Source organism: Triturus cristatus, chromosome 4_1 (assembly GCF_964204655.1).
Source record: "Triturus cristatus chromosome 4_1, aTriCri1.1, whole genome shotgun sequence".
In the NCBI taxonomy this organism is placed as follows: domain Eukaryota; kingdom Metazoa; phylum Chordata; class Amphibia; order Caudata; family Salamandridae; genus Triturus; species Triturus cristatus.
The window spans coordinates 794,945,849-794,966,988 of record NC_140585.1 but is presented as its reverse complement, the minus strand read 5'-3'; the positions used below and the strand labels follow the sequence as shown (position 1 = coordinate 794,966,988).

Sequence of the window (21,140 nt, the reverse complement as noted above, 5' to 3'; positions counted from 1 at the left end):
GCTTTCAACATTGATTGTAGGCTCTCACTTGAGCCTCTGGCAAATGTAACTGGTGCATTTCTTGTCCTTAGTCCCACAACGAGCCCCTCGTATACGAGCCCTGTGGCCCCCACATTCCGGAGTGGTGCAGACTCAGCGGCTGGACAGCCGCCAAAACATCGCGCTCGGTGGGGAGTGACCAAAAATTGAGTCGCACTCGAACAAAGGAAAGCTTTCCCCAAACAGCCTTTAATTTCGAATCAACCAGCACAGTTTGTCAGCAGATCATCGGCTTGAAACTGCAATCCTGACGCGTTTCGAGAGGTTCTCTTCTTCAGAGGATAGAGCAGTCGGAAAGCGTGTGGATGGCTCACCTTCAAATTTGAAGTAACATTGCATGCCCCTGATTGGCTACTCTGGATGAGTCTATGCATTGCTTCATGGGAGGTGTAGTCCTTTCTTTTTCCCCAGATGGATACGCTTTCAACATTGATTGTAGGCTCTCACTTGAGCCTCTGGCAAATGTAACTGGTGCATTTCTTGTCCTTAGTCCCACAACGAGCCCCTCGTATACGAGCCCTGTGGCCCCCACATTCCGGAGTGGTGCAGACTCAGCGGCTGGACAGCCGCCAAAACATCGCGCTCGGTGGGGAGTGACCAAAAATTGAGTCGCACTCGAACAAAGGAAAGCTTTCCCCAAACAGCCTTTAATTTCGAATCAACCAGCACAGTTTGTCAGCAGATCATCGGCTTGAAACTGCAATCCTGACGCGTTTCGAGAGGTTCTCTTCTTCAGAGGATAGAGCAGTCGGAAAGCGTGTGGATGGCTCACCTTCAAATTTGAAGTAACATTGCATGCCCCTGATTGGCTACTCTGGATGAGTCTATGCATTGCTTCATGGGAGGTGTAGTCCTTTCTTTTTCCCCAGATGGATACGCTTTCAACATTGATTGTAGGCTCTCACTTGAGCCTCTGGCAAATGTAACTGGTGCATTTCTTGTCCTTAGTCCCACAACGAGCCCCTCGTATACGAGCCCTGTGGCCCCCACATTCCGGAGTGGTGCAGACTCAGCGGCTGGACAGCCGCCAAAACATCGCGCTCGGTGGGGAGTGACCAAAAATTGAGTCGCACTCGAACAAAGGAAAGCTTTCCCCAAACAGCCTTTAATTTCGAATCAACCAGCACAGTTTGTCAGCAGATCATCGGCTTGAAACTGCAATCCTGACGCGTTTCGAGAGGTTCTCTTCTTCAGAGGATAGAGCAGTCGGAAAGCGTGTGGATGGCTCACCTTCAAATTTGAAGTAACATTGCATGCCCCTGATTGGCTACTCTGGATGAGTCTATGCATTGCTTCATGGGAGGTGTAGTCCTTTCTTTTTCCCCAGATGGATACGCTTTCAACATTGATTGTAGGCTCTCACTTGAGCCTCTGGCAAATGTAACTGGTGCATTTCTTGTCCTTAGTCCCACAACGAGCCCCTCGTATACGAGCCCTGTGGCCCCCACATTCCGGAGTGGTGCAGACTCAGCGGCTGGACAGCCGCCAAAACATCGCGCTCGGTGGGGAGTTTTTGGTCACTCCCCACCGAGCGCGATATATATATATATATATATATATATGTATATATATATATATATATATATGTATATATATATATATATGTATATATATATATATATGTATATATATATATATATGTATATATGTATATATATATGTATATATATATATATATGTATATATATACGTGTATATATATATATGTGTATATATATATATCACCAGAGTGTGTAGGTATCATTTAGTATTTGGAAATAATACAGTGAATGGTGAGCTTCCCCGAACTGATGCAAGAGGGTTGCCAATATATTTTTCTGAAAAGAGTCCCACAGTGGACACTGTTTTGTATATAAAGAATACTGACCCTGGTGCCCGTGGGCATAGAAGGGGTTGTACTTGTTAGGATATATATGTAAAATGGATAGGGGCAGGTTTTAAAGGAGGATCCATAGTTGGTCATTCGGAAGCCCTTACTTTAGAGAGATTGTTAACCAGGGTCTCTATGCATCCAAGTTGGTCTACCAGAGGTTTTAGCTTGGCCTCTAGGATGGCATTGACGTTAGTACAAAATATACCCAGTAGCTTGGAGTCTGATAAGGTGGTATCAGGGCCCTGAGTAGCAAGGGAGTGGTATGTGAGCGAGCAGACAGGAAGGTGCAGACGGTTGAACCCATGAAAGTACATCTTTGGAACCCCGGGTACCTTGAACGGGTAACTTTCTCTTGGGAGCCGTAGCTTTGACTCGGGTCTTCTGCGTTTTATGGCTGGATGTTGTGAACAAAACAATCCTGACTCACTTTGGCTTGGAAGATCTACTGCAATAACAAGGGCATGGCTGGCGATCTCAATTCCCTCTCCGGTCGGTGGCAAAACCTAGTTTAAAGTCGCGCTACCCTGGAGGTTTTCGATAATACCAGAAGTAGCACCAAGTAGCTGGGAAGGCACAACCCCATGGTCATGGGAGAGTCTACGTTCAGTTAGATCTATTTCACCCTCCACAAGGCCGATCTTTCAATGGTGGTGATATGAGGTCGCACCATCACTGCGTCCCCACCTGCTCTGTGTTTTCCCATCCTCCTCCTCCGTCTCGCCTTTGGCATGTATTCACTCCTTATCGGTTACAAGACCAAGTACTGCTTGCCGCACCGAAACTCAAACACAAGAGAGGAGGCCTAACCCGTCCTCTATTACCACACTGTCTTCCCTTTTATTCTGCCCTTTCCAAGATGGCAACTATCGTCCTATCTTGTCCCTTCTCCCTTTTTACGCCCCCACCCGGGCCGACCAATCATCGGCTTTCTCTGCCCTTAACACAGTCCTGGTTTCTCCCCACGGCAGCAGCCGTATCACCGGACCTCGCTCCCCGCATTTACAGATAGTTTCGTATCTTCGATCCTACCGGTAAGCCTTCCCGCCCTCCCGACCCTTCCCTGATGGCACCACTCCTTGCCACTGGCCTTTAATCCTCCTGTTTTCCTTATAGCGCTACTCCGCGGACTACTACCAGCCTTCTTGACGATCCGGTAATCAGACTAAATTCACAATCCTGGGTTCCCCTCGCGGCCATTGCCGTAATTTCGGATCGCGCACCCCGCATTGACGGACTCGTAGAAATTCTCTACTACTCTGGTGAGCCCTCCCGTTCTTTTTTCCCAACTCTGCTGGCACCTCTCCCTGGCTTGGTCCTTAATCCATTTCTCTCTTCACAGCGTACCCTTATGGGAACTCTGTCTTCCTGACGATCCCTTCTATTAACGGCTCCTAACAACTCTAAGTACCGTTACGTACGCATCCACACTCACGGTAACGGTGAGTTTGCTCTCCGCTGTCATTCTACTCTTTCCTTGTCCCCCCCTTGCTCGGACCATACTTAATCTTTATATTCTTTCTGTATATAGAGCACTCCCCAGTGACACCGCTTCCCGCGGTTAGTCTCACCTGCTTTCACCTGCTCGTAATACGTACTTACTCGCCAGCTATCCCTCTGGTCACATCACAAATCAGGATATTCATTCCTTTTCCGCCGCACGTCCTCATAATTGCTTGATCACAACCTCTATGTCACGAGGTTACTCTTAACCTTAGTATTTAGTACTCCGTCTCTTTGGCATGTATGCTGAATTTTGTTTTGGTACAAATATTATCTACATCGATGGTTGAATTACCAGGTTGTTACTACGCATATTATACCTCTGTTTCTTCGTACCTTGATCTGGTCACTTCACAAATCAGGATATTCACTCTTTCTCCGCCGCACGTCCTCATAATTGCTTGATCACAGCCTCTCTGTCACAAGGTTACTCTTAAGCTTAGTCTTCAGCACTCCGTCTCCTTGGCACGTATACTTAAGGGTTAGCCCTTTGTTTTGGTACAAATATTGTCTGCATCGACGGTTGAATTACTAGGTTGTTACTACGCATATTACCGTTACGTACCCTGATTAAGGTCCATTGGAGACCTTCCTCTTCCTAACGCCACTTAATTCTGCACTTAGCTGTCAGGAACTACATTCTCACTGGTTGGCATGTATATGTTGGACACTGATCCCAAACACACAGCGTAAGATACTTAGCACCAATATTGACAACCTGTATACTTTCCATTGTTTGAGTATATCTGCTTCTGCCTTTTTTCATCACTTCTTTTTTCATCACTCCTTGCTCCTTGATATGAGATGACGTACAGTACTGTGTTTGATCAGACTTTTTAAACCCCCCCTTCTAATCATGTGTTTTTGAATTATTACTTTCTAATTGTTATCTCCCTTTTCTCTCTTCTTCCCTCTTCCCTTTTAAGGCTATTCAGGTTAAACTGTACAGGCATAATCAATGTTGTCCTGATGATGATCCTAATATTTCGTTTATAGGATCGAAACGCCGTCGACACTTGTAAACACCCTCTATGGTCTTAGCAATACTAAGTATGATACATAAGGGTGTCCCATGTAATGTTTGTTGGTTCATTTTCTATCCCTGCCATTTGCAACAAACGTTTTTTGCCTGAACCTTTGTTTTTTCTGTTCTTCTCCTTGTTATTTGTACGGGACACAGGCTTGTGTCCCACTTTGTGTATTTTTTCGATATTTTGCTTCATTACTATATCAGTAAAATCTATGACCGCTGTCCGGCTGGACAAGTCTTTAAAAATAAGCACTGATTGGGTCCTTATTTCCATTCATTCCTTCCTAGGGACTTTTTGTTGTTTATAAATCCAAATCAATGCAAGCCAAATAAATTCATCTTATGTTTTTTTTTTAACGTTCCTCTTTCTTGCTTCCAAATGTTTGCATTATACCGTATATGGTGGTTTACTTCCCTGTGCTCATGGCGAGAGCAGGCCTGTCTGGAAATGTGTGTGTACTTAAAGAAATGTGTACTGGAAGTACTTATGGTTCAAGTACAAATGTCAATACTTAATGTGTTTAATAGACAGGGCAACTGTACTTTCCTGATAACTTGCATTGATGTAAAATACATTTGGAAAAAACCCAAACTATTAGCGAGTCTAACATAATAAATCAGGCATCTTCCACTTACTTTGAGAGTGTTGGAACGTGGGGATCCAGTGAAATATGGAGGTCATCTCCCTAGAAATTAAGCACTACGTTAACAGCTTTAGGCACGTCCCTTACAAATCATCAACATCATGCGTTGAAGTCTAATTAGTTTAACTGAAGCCAACAGAACCTTGAACATAAAATGCATTAAAGTGCTTTGTACGCGGCTTCCTTGTCTAGGTTTGACGGCTCCCCAGGGAGCCATGGCGCACAGTTTGGGAACCACTGGCATAGCCAATAGGTCTCGCCTTTGGAACCTTATAAGTATTTAGTTATGCAGCACAATATCCTTACTGCAGCAACATTAACTGTTGCACGGCTAAACACTTGTAAGGTCCCAAAGGCGAGACCTATTGGCTATGCCAATGCTTGTTTTGCTCTGTCTCCCTGTGCGCGTGTAGCTCCCTCTTTATCTTATGGCTTTCCCTATTCCAGTGGACACGCAGCGTGTTGCCCCAAAGGTACTAATCTGTCCATGGCTTATTCTTCGAGCAATAGGGGAACAGTGGGCGCTTCCTTGGCCAGGAATGAACACAACACAAAAATGCACAGCAACGTGAAAGCAGCTTCACTTAAATGGAAAAAAATGCCTACACCAAGTCATAAAGAAAAGAGTGTAACGCCGCAAGGATGTTACATTACAGAAGGACACATTCATTCGTTTTTAGGCACCGAGATATTAAGTCATTTGCCCAGGATCACAGGATGTTCAGCCGACGCAGAGACTGGAAGCGGGTTCCCTAGGTCCTCAGGCGGCAGCTCTGCCCATTGTCTGCCCTTGAAGGTTGACGGTGGCGCGGAGGAGCAAAGTGAGCCTCATAGCGGCGCCTCAGACGCGCCTGAAGGCAGTTTTCATCCAACTTTCATTCGGAGCTCTTTCTATGATAAAACCTCTTTTGTCGGAAGTCCGCAGCAAGGCGCAGACAAGAACTTTGGTAGCAAAAGCCCAATTGAAGAAAAACGTAAAATGTGTCTTAAAAAAGACATCTTTTTTTTCCCTGAAAATGCAACAGGATTTCATTGAAATATGATTTGTGGCCCCTAACCTAGCTTTCCAATGTGGCATTTGTTTAAATATCTGTAGAGGCGAGTGGGATAAGCACCAAATGTTGTACGACATTTGCACCGCAGAAGTCCTGCTCATTACGGGTACTCCCTCTGCGTGGATTTAAATATGGAAATAGCGCCAAGACGCCAGTGTGGCACTAACCTGCGATTAATTTTGTAGCGCAGCCCTATGTCTTTTGAGATAGCGCAGTGAAGCGTTATACTGTGTTTTTGTACAATGCTTTCACTTAACTTGCCTTGTGAGAGCACCATGTCGGTGGCTGCCCTGCGACGTAAGAGTTCGAACATGACGTCCGAGGGAGCACGGCTATGGAGGGGAGAGGTGTATTTATTTGTTTTTTATTTATGCAATTATATAGCGCGTCCTGTGCCTGAGCCAGCGCATGCGAGAACGAAAAACTGCCATTGCCCATAATGCATTCAGTTCACAAAGATTTTGATGTGATTTTCTCTTGGAATATTCCTGCCTTATTAGTGCTTTCCTAGAGTAAGTCGGGAGTATTCCTTGAATGCAGGATTACGTCAGAAGTATCGTTAGAGTAAGTCGCAACTACTTGCACAAAAATCTTTGTGAATTGGCTCCCAAAATTCTGAACTTCTCTACTGCTACATCCAAAATAACCACCATACCACTTGTTAAATAACACCAGCCTACAGGAGTCAAACAAATGTAATGTTCTTCAAATTCTTGGAACTGTTGTATCACTGTCCACTTGGATGATAGCTTACAGGCTCCAGTTGATATAGCTTCCCTTTTTAGGAGTGATATCACAGTGCCTTTTAGGTTTTAATCTCATGATTGTTTGATCATCTGAATTGTGGTGTCAAGCAATTAGACTGTCTATCAAGATGTGATTAACCAAAGATAGAGGCATGGGCTACAAATGTAGTGCCCTGATTTATTTCAATGACTACTTCAATTCATGAAATTTGTTGCTTTTTCTGCTGCCTTCAGTTGGGTTATTACCTAAACTTAGTAGGCCTGCTAAATATGTGGTAATTATTGCATGACATTACTCGCACATCTTTGTTACTATACTGATTATTTATTCATTTATTGTTAGGAGGGAGAAGTGTATGCTATAGAAACATTTGGTAGCACAGGAAAAGGAGTGGTTCATGACGACATGGAATGTTCTCACTATATGAAAAACTTTGATGTCGGACATGTGCCAATAAGGTATGTTGCATCTTTGTCTACTTACTGAGTGTATGAATGGGTATCTTAAGTCCATATTTTTTTTCTCCATTTTATTTAAAGCTTGAATGTTAAAATAGTCACGATAACGAGGTTTAGACTTGGTTGTAATTTAATTTGTGCTTGAGCTGTCCTGTATTTTTGTGATATTTTGCATGGGGTCATTTTTAGAAAATGTTTAAAAACTCCAGAAAATAATGGACTGTTCTGAAGCATAATGTGTACATTAGAATTGTTCCTGTAATTAAATGTGTGCAGAATTTCATAGCCTATCAGAAATTCAGTGTTCAATACGATCTGATATTGGAGCACAAAGAAAAGATCTTCAGTTAAAAATAAGTGAATTATTAACATTTTTGTTCATATTGGTGAAAGATCTAGCTCAAATCTACAGTTTAATGGGAAACCACTTTCTAAACTAAGTTATAAAGAACCACCGTGAAAAACTGAAGAGGTAGCGAGCACCGTACAAGTGCAGTCTAAAGAAATAGGTTATATTCTAGACCTGGGTCTCTGTTTTTAGCCTTTTGACTTGAGGAGGAAGAAGAGCCCAAATTTTAGCTCTTTCGCGCTCTTGATGGAATCCCACTGCATCATTTTTGAGTCTCACAATTGAGGGCTGATTAACATTGAGCTGTTTTAGACCTTTCTTTTTGTATTCTTTGGGCCATAATATGGTGTTCAAACTGGAATGGCATGGTGAGCAAAAAAACGATGGATTTAGGCCCAGATCTCTGTACTGGGGTGAATGTATGACATTGTTCTGCATTCTGTCCATCAATTGTTGTTTTTGCATAATATGGAGTAGGCGCATTTTCATTGTTTTGCGCTGGGCGCACCTTCAAAATGGTGTGCTCGGCGCAAACCATGAAAATGCGCCCTATTACCATGAATGCGCTGCCCCCAGGGCAGCCGCGAACTCGCGCTGCCCACAGGGCCACGTATTCATGTGCAAACAGCAGCCGCTCCATGTTTTTACATGCGGCATCCCACCTGCACTTTTGAAGGGGATTAGAGATCCACCTGCAAGGAGATGTCTGGTGGGGTCCATAGGACCCCTTTTCCCCCCCTCCAGAGGGCTGCTTTGCCTCTGTGTCTGTAATATGGCACAGAGGTAAAGGAATTATCCAGTATTAGGGGTGTCTTTCATAGATTCACATGCCTGAATCATTCCCCGTCGTCGAGACGGGAGCCTCCGGTACATAAAAAAGTAATGTCCTATAGACATACATGGAGAAAAATAGGCCTAAGGGCCTCCCCTTAGCAGCCTATCCTAGTCCTTATGTAAAAAGGACCAAACTCTTAGTCAGCCAATCAGCTATCACCTCCCTCTAGAACCTTCCTGGCAGGAGCCTCAGTCCCTCAGATTTTCTACCGCACGTTGTGCTAGGGAGTCTCCAACCTGAGTTCTCCTCAGGATTTCTTCAAGCCAGATTGTTCACTTTTTTGGTGACTTTCTTCTTCAAGGATTTCAACGCTGACTACTTCAGGCCTCTTTTTGCTGCAGTGAGTGTTTATTTCATCTACAACTCCTGGCATGTCTGACTCCCAGAAGAAAGCCCTTTTCAGGGCTTGCTCTTCATGTGGGAAGAAGAGGCTTCATGTGGACGATAAGCATGACTTGTGCTTGTATTGCCTTTATCCGGACCACGTCCCTAAGGACTGTAAAATATGTAGGTCTTTCCCTCATAAGACCTTGAGAGACAGAGATCTTCGCCTGCTTATCTGGCTGGACAGGCTCAAGGACAGAGAGAGTGTGGTGTCCTCAGAGGCGAGCTTTTCCGGAACCTCTGAAGTCTCCCTGAAGAGGCCGAGAGTGACATCTCCTGGCCCCTCAGATGCTCCTCCTATGAAGACACACAAGAAGTCTTCAGAGGCAAGATCTTCAAAATCTTCGGTGTCTGACAAGGACTCTCTCACTTTCAAGAAGCCTACTCTGTCGGCCACAAAAATTGCGACACCTTCCTCGGCGCAGAAAAGGCCATCAGGACATGTCTCCACACCAACGACGACCGTGTCCACATCAACAGCGTCGTCTGTTTTCTCGTCGACGACGACTACCCCTTCTTCATCGTCAGCAGGTACTCCTATCTCGTCTATTATACTGTTAAAACCGTCGTCGACGTCTAAGTCATCGTCAACGACGAAGGTTGTCCCGTTGACGACGACCTCGTCGATGAGGAGCCCACCGTCGACGACGAGGATGTCGACGACGAGGATGTCGACGACGAGGATGTCGACGACGAGGATGTCGACGACGAGTGCGTCGACGACGAGTGCGTCGACGACGAAGGCATCGTCGACGAAGATGTCGACGGCGAAGGCGTCGACGGCGAAGGCGTCGACGGCGAAGGCGTCGACCGCATCGTCGACGAGGAAAATATCGTCTACGGGGACACCGTTGCTGACAGCCATACCGTCGACGACCCCGTCGTCGTCGTCCATGGGACAGAAGACAGCAGGGATTTCTGTACAAGGATCTGCTTCTGGCAAACTGGCCAAACCACAGATTACACCGGAAACGACATCTCCAAGCAAGGTACAAACCAGTTTGCCTATGGAGATTCTTCAGAGTGAAGAGTCTGAAGAGGAGCTCTTTGAACAGGCTACTTCCCCTTCTGAACTCTATGTCAAATGTCAAAGCACGGACGAGGAGCAGGAAGATATGAGCGCGCAGGAGCGCCCCGTCCAGGGACAGGTTCGCACGGAGGTCACTCCGATGGTTTGCCTTCCTCTGTCAATAGTTCAGGACCTCAAATTCCTTATCCGGGACTACAAGCAACGTTTCCCGGAATCGACGACGTTGGACGCAGGGGTCCCAGTGCCAACTACAAACCCACCAACGACAGCCCCAAGGCAATCACGGCCGGTTACGCAGGTCTGCCACGAGAAACCGCCTCCTCAGGTGATAGTCATCGGATGAGGAGGCTGAGGAGATGGAAGAAGGAGAGGTCCAGGGAGACCAGTCGGACGAGGATGAGGAGGAGGAGTATGTGGCATCCTCACCACCTTCCCCGCAACCGCGCCAAGCTGATTCACCGCCAGTGGATATTGGTGGTTTTCATAAGGTAATTGAACGGGCCGCGACGCGGTTCCATATGGTCATGGAGTCGACGGAGACTGAGTGCTTCCTGCATGACTTTAAGGAGCAGACGAAGAAGACGACGAAATCGATCCCGATCATCGACTTTCTCTGGGACCAGGGAAAGAAGCTAATGCTGACGTCGGCTTCCGTTCCTGCGGTTGTTCCACGCCTGGATAAGAAGTATAAGGCTCCGTCCACGGCACCAGCTTGCCTGACTGGCCACCCGAAACCGGATTCGGTCGTGACCCAAGCGGCCCAGAAAAACTCTCGTAATCCCTCCTCTCCTCTGTCAGCACCACCGGACAAGGAGGGCAGAAAATTGGACACGATTGGCAAAAGGTTTTCGACCACTTCGGCAATGACCATCAAGGTGGCCAATTCCATAGCCCTCTTGGGGCGTTATAACCGCCAACTTTGGGAGGATATCGCCCCATATTTAGCAGAACTTCCGAGCGCAGTTCAGGAAGAGGTAAAGGCACTACTTTCTGAGGGCCAGACCTCTGCAGCCGAGATCATCGATTGCGCCATAGACGTGGCCATGACAGGCTTTCGTCAACTGGCTGGGGCTGCGGTCCTGCGCCGCCAAGGATGGCTGAAGGGAACATCGTTCAGGCAGGAAGTGCAGACGAAGGTGCTGGATATGCCCTTCGACGGACAACATCTATTTGGAGATAAAATTGACGAGGCGCTCCAAGCTATTAAGAAGGACACTGACACAGCTAGAGCGCTTGGAACCTTGTAGGCAAGGAACCAGTCCTTTCGGGGCAACAAATCTAGAGGCCAGTCCTCCTACAGAGGATCCTTCCAGAATAGGTCCTCTTATTCCTTCCAGAATAAGACCCAGTACCAGCAGAAGCAGCAACAAGGTCGGCAGTCGTCTTATGGAAGATCTACCTTCAGGGGTAAGAACCAGAAGAGGGGCACCGGCGGACGCCAGTGACCAGTTACTCCAGCCAGTCCTGCTACCATCTCCCTCTTCACAAATTGGAGGAAAATTGACCCATTTCCTGGAAAATTGGTGCATCATCACCTCAGATCGTTGGGTGCTCCAACTCCTCAGATTCGGCCATTCCCTAGAATTTACCACCATCCCGCCTGCAACCCCACCACGCAGGTTCCCACACAAGCACCTACGGCTGCTGCTCCGGGAAATATCGGAGATGTTGAGGAAAGGAGCGATCGAGCGGGTTCCATCGGCTCAGAGGGAGAAAGGATTCTACTCCCGTTTCTTTCTGATACGCAAGAAAGAAAAGAAGTGGAGGCCCATTCTAGATCTCAGGGCACTCAACTCTTTCCTGAAGAGTCAATCGTTCAGGATGGTGACGCTCCAAGAAATCCTAGGCATTCTAGAGGAAGGAGATTTCATGACATCCTTGGATCTTCAGGATGCCTACTATCACATCCCGATACTCAGGGGGCACAGGAAGTTTCTACGTTTCGAGGTGGCAGGACAGCACTACCAATTCAAGGTCCTACCGTTTGGCCTCAAATCCGCTCCGCGGATTTTCACCAAATACCTTTCTCCTGTGGCAGCTTTCCTACATCAAATGGGTCACCAAGTTTTCCCCTACCTCGACGACTGGCTGGTCAAGGCGCCCACGGCTGTAGGCGCAACCAAATCCTCCAACGCCTGTACCAATCTTTTCCAACATCTAGGATTGACTCTCAATCTTCAGAAATCACATATGTCCCCAACAAGAAGCATCACCTTCCTCGGGGCGACCTTGAATACGGAATGCGCGAGGGCATTTCCTTCAGACGAAAAAAAAAACAAGATCATATCGTTGGCCAAGGCGGTGGCATCAAGGAAATCCCTAAGAGTTCGCACTTTCAAATCACTCCTGGGAATGATGTCTTCTTGTATACTACTCATCCCTCACTGCAGGCTTCCGATGCGTCCATTGCAGGAAGCTCTCACGAACCAGTGGACTCAGAGTACAGGTTCGTTCGAGGACATTGTGAGGAGAACACCGCAAATATCCAAGAGCCTCGAGTGGTGGAAGGATTACAGAAACCTGTCGAGGGGACTGCCGTTCCGGCTTCCAGCGGCGCCACTTGTGATCACCACCGATGCATCTCTAGCGGGCTGGGGAGCTGTCCTTCAGGACCTCAGAGTGAGTGGCAAATGGTCAGATCAGGAGCAACGCCTCCATATCAATCTGCTGGAGTTGAGGGCTGTGTACCTAGCGCTGCAAGCCTTTTTCCCACGCATCCAGAACTCCCAGGTGCTCGTCAGAACGGACAACACCACGACGATGCACTATCTAAACAAACCGGGAGGAACGCGTTCGCTCACTCTATCGCGCGAGTCGCAAAAGATCTGGAACTGGCTTGTTCTCCATGGGATCACCCTCAGGGCGGACTATGTCCCGGGAAAGGACAACACCATTGCGGACGCCCTAAGCAGGCAGAAATCCCTCTCCCACGAATGGGAGCTCGACGAGAGTGCACTGACACACGTATTCTCAGAATGGGGAGTCCCAGGAATCGACCTGTTCGCCACCAGGGAGAACGCCAAATGCCCAAGCTACGCAAGCTGGCATCCCCAACCAGAGTCGCTCGGGAATGCCTATTCCATAGGCTGGTTCAGCGTATTTGCGTATGCTTTTCCACCGTTCCCGATGATTCCCAGGGTCCTCAGGAAGATGAAGGCGGAGCCCTGTACCCTGATCCTGATTGCCCCGTACTGGCCGAGGCAGCACTGGTTCTCGGACCTTCATCGCCTCTCCATCAGGACACCGATTCGTCTACCACAGCACCCGAACCTGCTGACAATGTCCAATGGGCAGGTGCAATTCCCGAACCTGCAATCGCTCAGGTTATCGGCCTGGCTCCTGAGCACAGAGAGTTCTGTCATTTGAACATCCCGCAGGAATGCAGGGACGTGCTAGCAAAAGCAAGGGCGGACAGTACCAACAAGACCTACTCTCTCAAATGGAAACGCTTCTGCGTATGGTGCTCGGAGAAGGGCCTGAGACCACTTCATATCACGCCTGAACAGATATTGCCATATCTCCTGCTCTTGGCGCAGTCCGGATTAGCGCATGCATCCATAAAGGTGCATCTGGCGGCAATTTCACGTTTTACCAGGACTTCCAAAGGCCCGTCTCTCTGGTCCAGTAGACTTATCAAACAGTTCCTTAAGGGTCTATATAGGTCCTTTCCAAGACCTCGACGGGTCCCACCGACATGGCACCTCAACTTGGTCCTTAACCAACTCATGAAGCACCCTTTCGAGCCCATTCATCGAGCTTCCATCAAGTACATCTCATGGAAAACGGCTCTGTTGCTCGCTCTAACATCTGCCAGGAGAGTCAGCGAGTTGCAAGCTCTCTCCATTCAGGAGCCCTTCATGCAGTTCAAACAGGACAGGGTGGTGCTGAGGACAAATCCCAAGTTCATACCGAAAGTGCCTTCAGACTTTCACCTCAACGAGCCGGTGGTCCTGCGTTCCTTCTTCGCAAACCCTACCACGGCAGCAGAAAGGACGCTCCACTCTCTGGATCTCAAACGGTGTCTTAAGTTTTATATAGACAAGACGAAAACCTTCAGAAAGTCCTCACAGCTGTTCGTGGCCTACAGCAGGCCAAGGTTGGGTATGCCTCTAACAAAACAGAGCATTTCAAGGTGGATCTCTTCAGCAATAGCATTCTGCCATGAAGGGGCCGGACGGCCTTTGCGAGACAGGGTGGAAGCACACTCCACCAGAGCGATGTCCACATCAGCAGCGCTGTTCGCTGGAGTGCCGATTTTGGACATCTGTAGAGCGGCGACGTGGAAGTCACCGCACACCTTCTCCAGACACTACTGCCTGGATGCCGAACTTACGAAGGATGCGGCAGTGGGCCAGGCGGTGCTTCGCCATCTATTCCAGTGAGGTGAGCCTTCCAACATCCCGCCATCCTGGTATGCACATTCTTTACTGATTTACTGTTTTGATGTATGCCAATGTTTCAAACTGTTATGATAATAGTGTATTATCTCAAATATCTTTATGGCATGTTACATCAGAAATGTGCATAATGTATTGCTAACTACTCTGATTCAGGCATGTGAATCTATGAAAGACACCCCTAATACTGGATAAGAAACGCGTTACTTACCTGTAACAGCAGTTATCCAGTATTGGTGTCTTTCATAGATTCACATGCAACCCTCCCACCTCCCCTGGAAGGACTCACGTCTCTCTCTAACTGTATTACGCCTACCTAGCTTGGTGCGTACGAAAATCTGAGGGACTGAGGCTCCTGCCAGGAAGGTTCTAGAGGGAGGTGATAGCTGATTGGCTGACTCTAAGAGTTTGGTCCTTTTTACATAAGGACTAGGATAGGCTGCTAAGGGGAGGCCCTTAGGCCTATTTTTCTCTATGTATGTCTATAGGACATTACTTTTTTATGTACCGGAGGCTCCCGTCTCGACGACGGGGAATGATTCAGGCATATGAATCTATGAAAGACACCAATACTGGATAACTGCTGTTACAGGTAAGTAACGCGTTTCTTCCCTCATTTGCATAGGGTGTGCCCCTATGCAAATAAGGGAACGCCCCCTGAAGGTAGCGCTGGCGCTTTAAGTGTGCCAGCGCTATCAGAATTACTGAAGCGTCTGCGGCCCCTTCTGTAATACCAAAGAACCCAGAGGGCGCGCATAGCGGGCGCAAACGCCTGTTGCACCCCTGGGGCACTTAGTGTAATACGGCCCCTGGTGTCCTTTCCCCTCAAATATGGAAGTGTGTTCTATTTCAAACAAATTTTGCTCATTTACTGAGGTTGGGTTAGCCTGCTCTGCTCTATAATTTTGACAAATAGACCAACTATGGCATTGTATGCAGAGTGGCAGCTTTTGTTCTGTGAGTAGGCTGGTGGTAGCTTGGTTGGATGAATGTAGTATGTGTGCTACTATAGCAATAGTGGGCTATACAGGCTGTTTTTCAGGCGCATACAGTAGTTTTAGATGCCCCAGGATTTTCAGCCATGCATTTCCATTGTGTGTCAATCTGCGGTTCCTCAAACAATGGAGTACCATCACCTTCAACAAATGGATAATAAACATTATTCAACATGGTTCAAATTATTAAAACAACCCCCAAACCTAATACCAACATCAAAAATGGTCAACTTCAAAGTATGAAGTCACCTCAAAGAAGAGATCGAAGATCTATTATTCAAACTGGTGTTGGAAAGAGTTCCTGCAAGTTAAAAGGGCAATGGGGGGGGGGCGTACTCGGTCTTTTTCCATGTACAGACACCAGAGATAACTTTGGGACCCATGTTAGACAGTAGGGCCTGAAACCAATATGTCCAGATTCAAAGATTCTTCTAGAAGTTATCTCTCGTCTGCAGACGAAAGACTATATGGCAATTATAGACCTCAAGGATGCATACTTGCATGTACCAATGAACAGAAGACCCAAAAGATGCCTGGGCTTCGTAGTAGGCAGGGTACATTACCCCTTTAGACTCCTGCCCTTGGAAATAAAATATGCCCCAAGGGTTTTTACAATGTGCCTAGCTGCTGCTGCAGCTCACCTAAGGAGAAGGGTGATCGAGGTGTACGGTCACTGGGAAAGACTGAATAGTAAAATGAGGGTTTTTCAAAAGGTGTCGAGAGTATAAACCCAGCTATACAAACCCTACACCATCTGGATTTTTCCATAAACTCCACCTACTCCACAAAAGGAAAAGGTATTCTTGGGAGTGAGACTAAACTCGGCAGAAGCAAAAGCATTCTTTGTTCAAGGTGTTAAGAGCAAATTCTCCTTTACCAGAAGGGGCAAGTTATGACCGTGAGGACCGTGGGAAAGGTGATGGGAACGATGGCTTTCTGCATGCAAGACTACACATGAGACCACTACAGGCATGGTTACAGAGACCATGATGGCTGGGAACAGAAAGTAAGAACTATCTGGTGGTTGTAACTGAGTCCACGAAGAGTTACACTTGTGGTACATATTAAATAATACCAGAGGCAGCTCATTCAACACCCAACTCCCTCTGCCACCATCACAACGGTCGCCTTATACACTGGGTGGGGAACACACATGAACAGTCTGAAGATCCAAGGCCTATGGAACCCTCAGGAGTAAGGCACATAAATGTGTTGGAATGCAAAACAGTTTTTCTAGCAGGCCTTTAAAAAATGGATGATATGGAGTACAGTACAAATGCAGATGGACATCATGACGACCATGTTTTACCTCCACAATTGCAGATGGACATGACCTTACGAACTGTTCACTCTAGCACCAGAGACATTGCTATTCAAAGAAACATCACACAGTTGATGATGCATCTACCAGGAGTACGAAACACAGAGGCAGACAGGCGTGCACTTCACACAAATGGTAACTAAACAAGAGTTGTTGTACATTATGTTCTAAAGTTGGGGAACAGCATCAACTTAATTTTTTCAAGTGCAAAAAGCTAAAACTTGGAACACCAGATGCCCAAACCCCAGGTCACTGTGGAAAGCCCTCTCTGTAGAATGGTCAGGAAAACTTATATAAATATGCTTTCTCAAGTTCTCCTGATACCGTTAGTCAGTGGTTCCCAAACTTTTTTGACCCGTGGCTCCCTTGACCTAATTGGCAGTTGGCCGTGGCTCCCCAACATTTTTTTTACCGGCACACTGGGGTGCCGCAGCGCACACTTTGGGAACCACTGGTCTACATGAAGAATCAAGCCTAGACGTGATGAAGGATTCAGAGAGTAGCCATCACCATCATAAAACTTTATTTGCAATCACAAAGATCTTATAAAGTACATCTCAATGCTAGAGAAAGGCTCAAGGAGCTCTGTAGCGTTACAAGACGTTTACATGGGGTGGGCTCTGATGAACCCAAGATGGCTCACCAGATCCCATCTACCCAGTGTTTTAAGTGGGCTGGGTCCTGCCAGTGCAGTTCTAAAAAGCAGGTGTCAAGATGGGTTCCTATCGGGCTCTCCATTTTTGCCTTCAGCTTCAGGATGAAAAAAAAAATAACTCGGTAGCAGTCACTTCACTGCCTTTGGGGTAACTTCAAAGAGACTCGTTATAGTTCTTTCACAGTCTCATCATTTCAGGACTGAATCATTTTCAATATTATATACAACAAAGCCATAGTTGTTGCTTATTTGTGTTATGCCACTAAGAATCATTGGCACAGCCAGTAGTCCTGGTTTGTTGTAGGTGTAATGTTGCTTGTTGTATTATATATCTGGATGCAATGACAGAAGCAGCAAATTACCAGTCAGGCAGCACACTATGCTGAGCACATATTAAGCCACGCCCTTTATTACATCGGCTACGCCACTTTGAGATCCCCCCCCCAGTTTTTTCCTCCCACTTAAAGCCCTGCATTTACATAAATACAGGAGTACTTCACCTGTCATACTAGCTGCATGAGTGTTGGCTCATCCGCTTCAAAGTCGTATTTTTCCTCCCACACCACACCCCCCATTTTGCCCTCAAATTCTTGGTGTAATGATTATTCACTAACAATTTGCAAAAAATAACTTCCAAGTGTAATTGTGCTGAACTGAAATGTGAAACCAGAGCTACAGGGTCCCTTTGAAACAGCAGCACGGCCTCAAACAGATCGATGCAGTGCAACGCGCACAACAGTCAGAATTAATTTAAAGCCCCTGCAGCCTTTAATTGCATTTCCAGCACGCTCATTGTCCAAGTTAATACTTCAGGACGCACCGCTCTTTCTCCCAGCCAAATTCACTGTGATGCGATAGACTACAAGATTGAGAGCAGGAAGTGGACAGAAAACACTCTGCGCCAATGTCTTAAAGCAAGTACGACGTGTGTTGCGCTGCGGCTGCAATTTCCACGACCCACATCCTGCGCGGCGCCCTTGGCTTCTCATCACGGCGCACTGGGGCGCCGCGGCGCACACTTTGGGAACCACTGCCGTTAGTAGTAGAGAAATAGCTACAAATAACAATGACACTAATCTCAATCTGTTCAAAATGGGCTAGACAAACCTGGTTCTCAGACCTAGTGGAAATATTTCAGGACCGAAGAATATCACTAGCACCTCATCAACAACTATTAACGATGCAAGCTGGACAAGTGCTTCCCCCAGAATCACTCTCCGATTAGCATCATAGCTCCTGAGGACATAATGTTTAGACACATACTCATATCAGAATGAACCATGGTAGTGTTAAGAGAAGCAAGAAGACCATCCACAAGGTGGTGCTACACGCACAGTGGAACACTGGCACACCACAGTAGTTGCCAAAAGCAACTGGGCACAACATTTACAATCCTCATTGGCCTTGTTCAGTACCACAATAATCACTAGAGTCGCCATTTTGTGTTGGTGCTCTAGCTGATTTTCTTTTGCCTAATCTTCAGTGTATGCAATTTTCATTGGAGTTCTTGTGAGAAAGTGGCTCTGTATATACTGTTCCCTAATAGGTACAGGGTGTACAGAGTCCACAGTCCCCCAGAGGCTGATAGAGGTCAAAGTTAGGTATGACCTTACTCTCAAAAGTGGTAGCTTGGTCGAGCAGTAAGGCAGTACCAGAGGACAGTGTAAAGCATTTATTGTACACACTCAGTCAGCAAATGGTTTCACACACTCAATAACTAAACTCTAGGCCAATGATTTGTATATATAAAATATATGCTTGTTTTATTTTTAGAACCACAAAGGGGGTAAAAATATACTTTCTCGGGATGAGAGGTTGAATATAAATACTTTTGTTTCAAGCAATAAATTTGTGTAAACAGTCACAGTTGGTTGCAATAAACAATCCTATTTCCTAAACATAACAATGCATTGAGCTCAATGGTAAATTCAGGTTATTTGTAATAAATTACTTTTCAGATTACTTTTGGAATTCCAGGTCTGGATCCTAGAACCAGCCTGGGGTCAGTATTCAGAATCAAGTGATGAAAGTCGACTTAATAACTGTAATGATTTTTAAATAATATTTAGCTATTTTAAAAGTTAGCACTTAGAAAATATTTCACAGAAAACATTCAATGGATCTCTATGGCAAGAAATTCAAATTGCAGGTAGAGTACTTTATCGTTACTTTAGTAATCCAGGACTGGGTGCCTAGACCCAGGACTGGGGTCCTTATCAAAAACAGGTAAGTAATTTCGTTTTCAGAAATGGTACGATTTTAAAAGAATATTTCAAATTTGCAAAAATAGACACTTAGAAGAAATTTCACAGAAAAGCAGACAATGGTTTCCTATGGGAGAAAAATGAGTTAGAGGTAAGTATAGTTGTGAGTACTTTTCAGGGTCAGGGGTGGGCACCAAGATCCAGCACTGGGAGCTCACCCAGGAACAGGTGAGTAAATTCGTTTTTGTCACTTGGCTGATTTTTGGTGAATTTTTACAGTTTTGAAAAGTTCACACTTAGAAGATTTTTGAAGAAAAAGCCAGTCAATGTTACCCTATGAGGAAAATGAAGTTAGCGGTTTAAGGGTAAGTACTCGACTGGCAGAGTTGAAATTCCGGGCATAGACTCAGGGGTCCCCCAGTGTCAGGTAGGTACAGTTGGTTCACCCTCAGCGGTTTCAGGACGGCCGGGTGCAGAGTGAGTTAGGCCCAATGTTATCCTATGAGGGATAGGGGGGCCTTGGTTGGTGGCTGCTGTCTGGCAAGCCACGCGTCTGTGGGAGCTGGGCTCCTGGTCACTTACTCAGGGCAAGTGGGGAAGTAAGTTAGTGTAGAGAGTGCACTGCCAGGGCCACTCGGGCGGCTGGGTGCAGGGTGCTTTTGAGCCTTCGGGCGCTCAATGAAAGTCAATGGGAATGTTCCGGTTTGGAAAAAGGCTGCAGGCTCGGGGACGAGGATGTTTCCGGTGCCACCACCACTTCGAGGGGTAAGTTGGGTAGTTGTAGGTTAGGTGGGTACCCCGGGATTGGGCACAGGGGGCCGCAGGGCGCCGGGTGCAGGGGTGCCTTTTGACGTCGGGAATCTTACCCTCTGGTTGATCGCGGCTGGGGTGGCACTCGGTTCTGAGGCTGCAGGCTTCGTCCAGGATGTCGAGGGGGGTCCTTGGGTGCCGGACTCGGGGTCACAGTCGCCGTGGGGTCGTCCTCAGGGTCTTTGTCCACTCCGGCACTGGCCAGGCTTGGCTGGTGCAGAGTGTGTTGGGTCCGCGGTTCCGGGCTGCTGCCAGGAGTTAGGAATAGGTTTCTCGAGTAGAGCCTCTACTCATGGGAGTCCCAGGGAATCAGAGGTCAAAGGTAGCCAGGTCCTCCGGGGTTTTTGAGGTTGCTGGCCACAAGAGATGCCGCGCTGGAGCAGGAGCAGGTTCGAGGGTCGACAGGCCGGTAGGGCTGGGGCCAAAGCAGTTGGTGTCTTCCTCTTTTTAGCAGCTGCAGGGCAGGTCTTTTTTTTCTTCTTGCTCTTCTTGTAGGTTTCTATCTGGAATCTGCGGAAGGAAGGTTCAGGGGGCCCCTAAATACTAGATTTAGGGGCGTTACAGGTAGGTGAAGGCCAGGGACCAATGGGTCCTTGTCCTGGGGTGGGTACACCCCCTATCCTGCCTCTCTCCTGTGGGAGGAGGGCAGTAGCCTAATCCTGATAGGGTAGGGCCTCCCATCTTCAAGATGGCGAGAGCCCGGAGATGTGCTTCACCTCGCCTCCCCCACCTGAGGGGTGGGGTGGGCAGGCTGGCACATCCCCTGTCCTTGTATGGGGTTTCCGGCCAAGCTTCCTGCCAGAGTGGGGGGTTG

The 21,140-nt window shown here is 47.1% G+C and overlaps 1 protein-coding gene across 1 annotated transcript in view; it reads left to right on the top strand.

Annotated features, from left to right (window-relative positions):
* The window catches only part of METAP2 (methionyl aminopeptidase 2), a 163,311-nt gene that overhangs the window by 113,377 nt on the left and 28,794 nt on the right, over positions 1-21,140 (top strand). Inside the window, exon 10 of the mRNA XM_085653380.1 lies at positions 7,231-7,346. Within this exon, the coding sequence (XP_085509506.1) occupies positions 7,231-7,346 (116 nt within the window). The remainder of the gene's footprint in view (positions 1-7,230; positions 7,347-21,140) is intronic.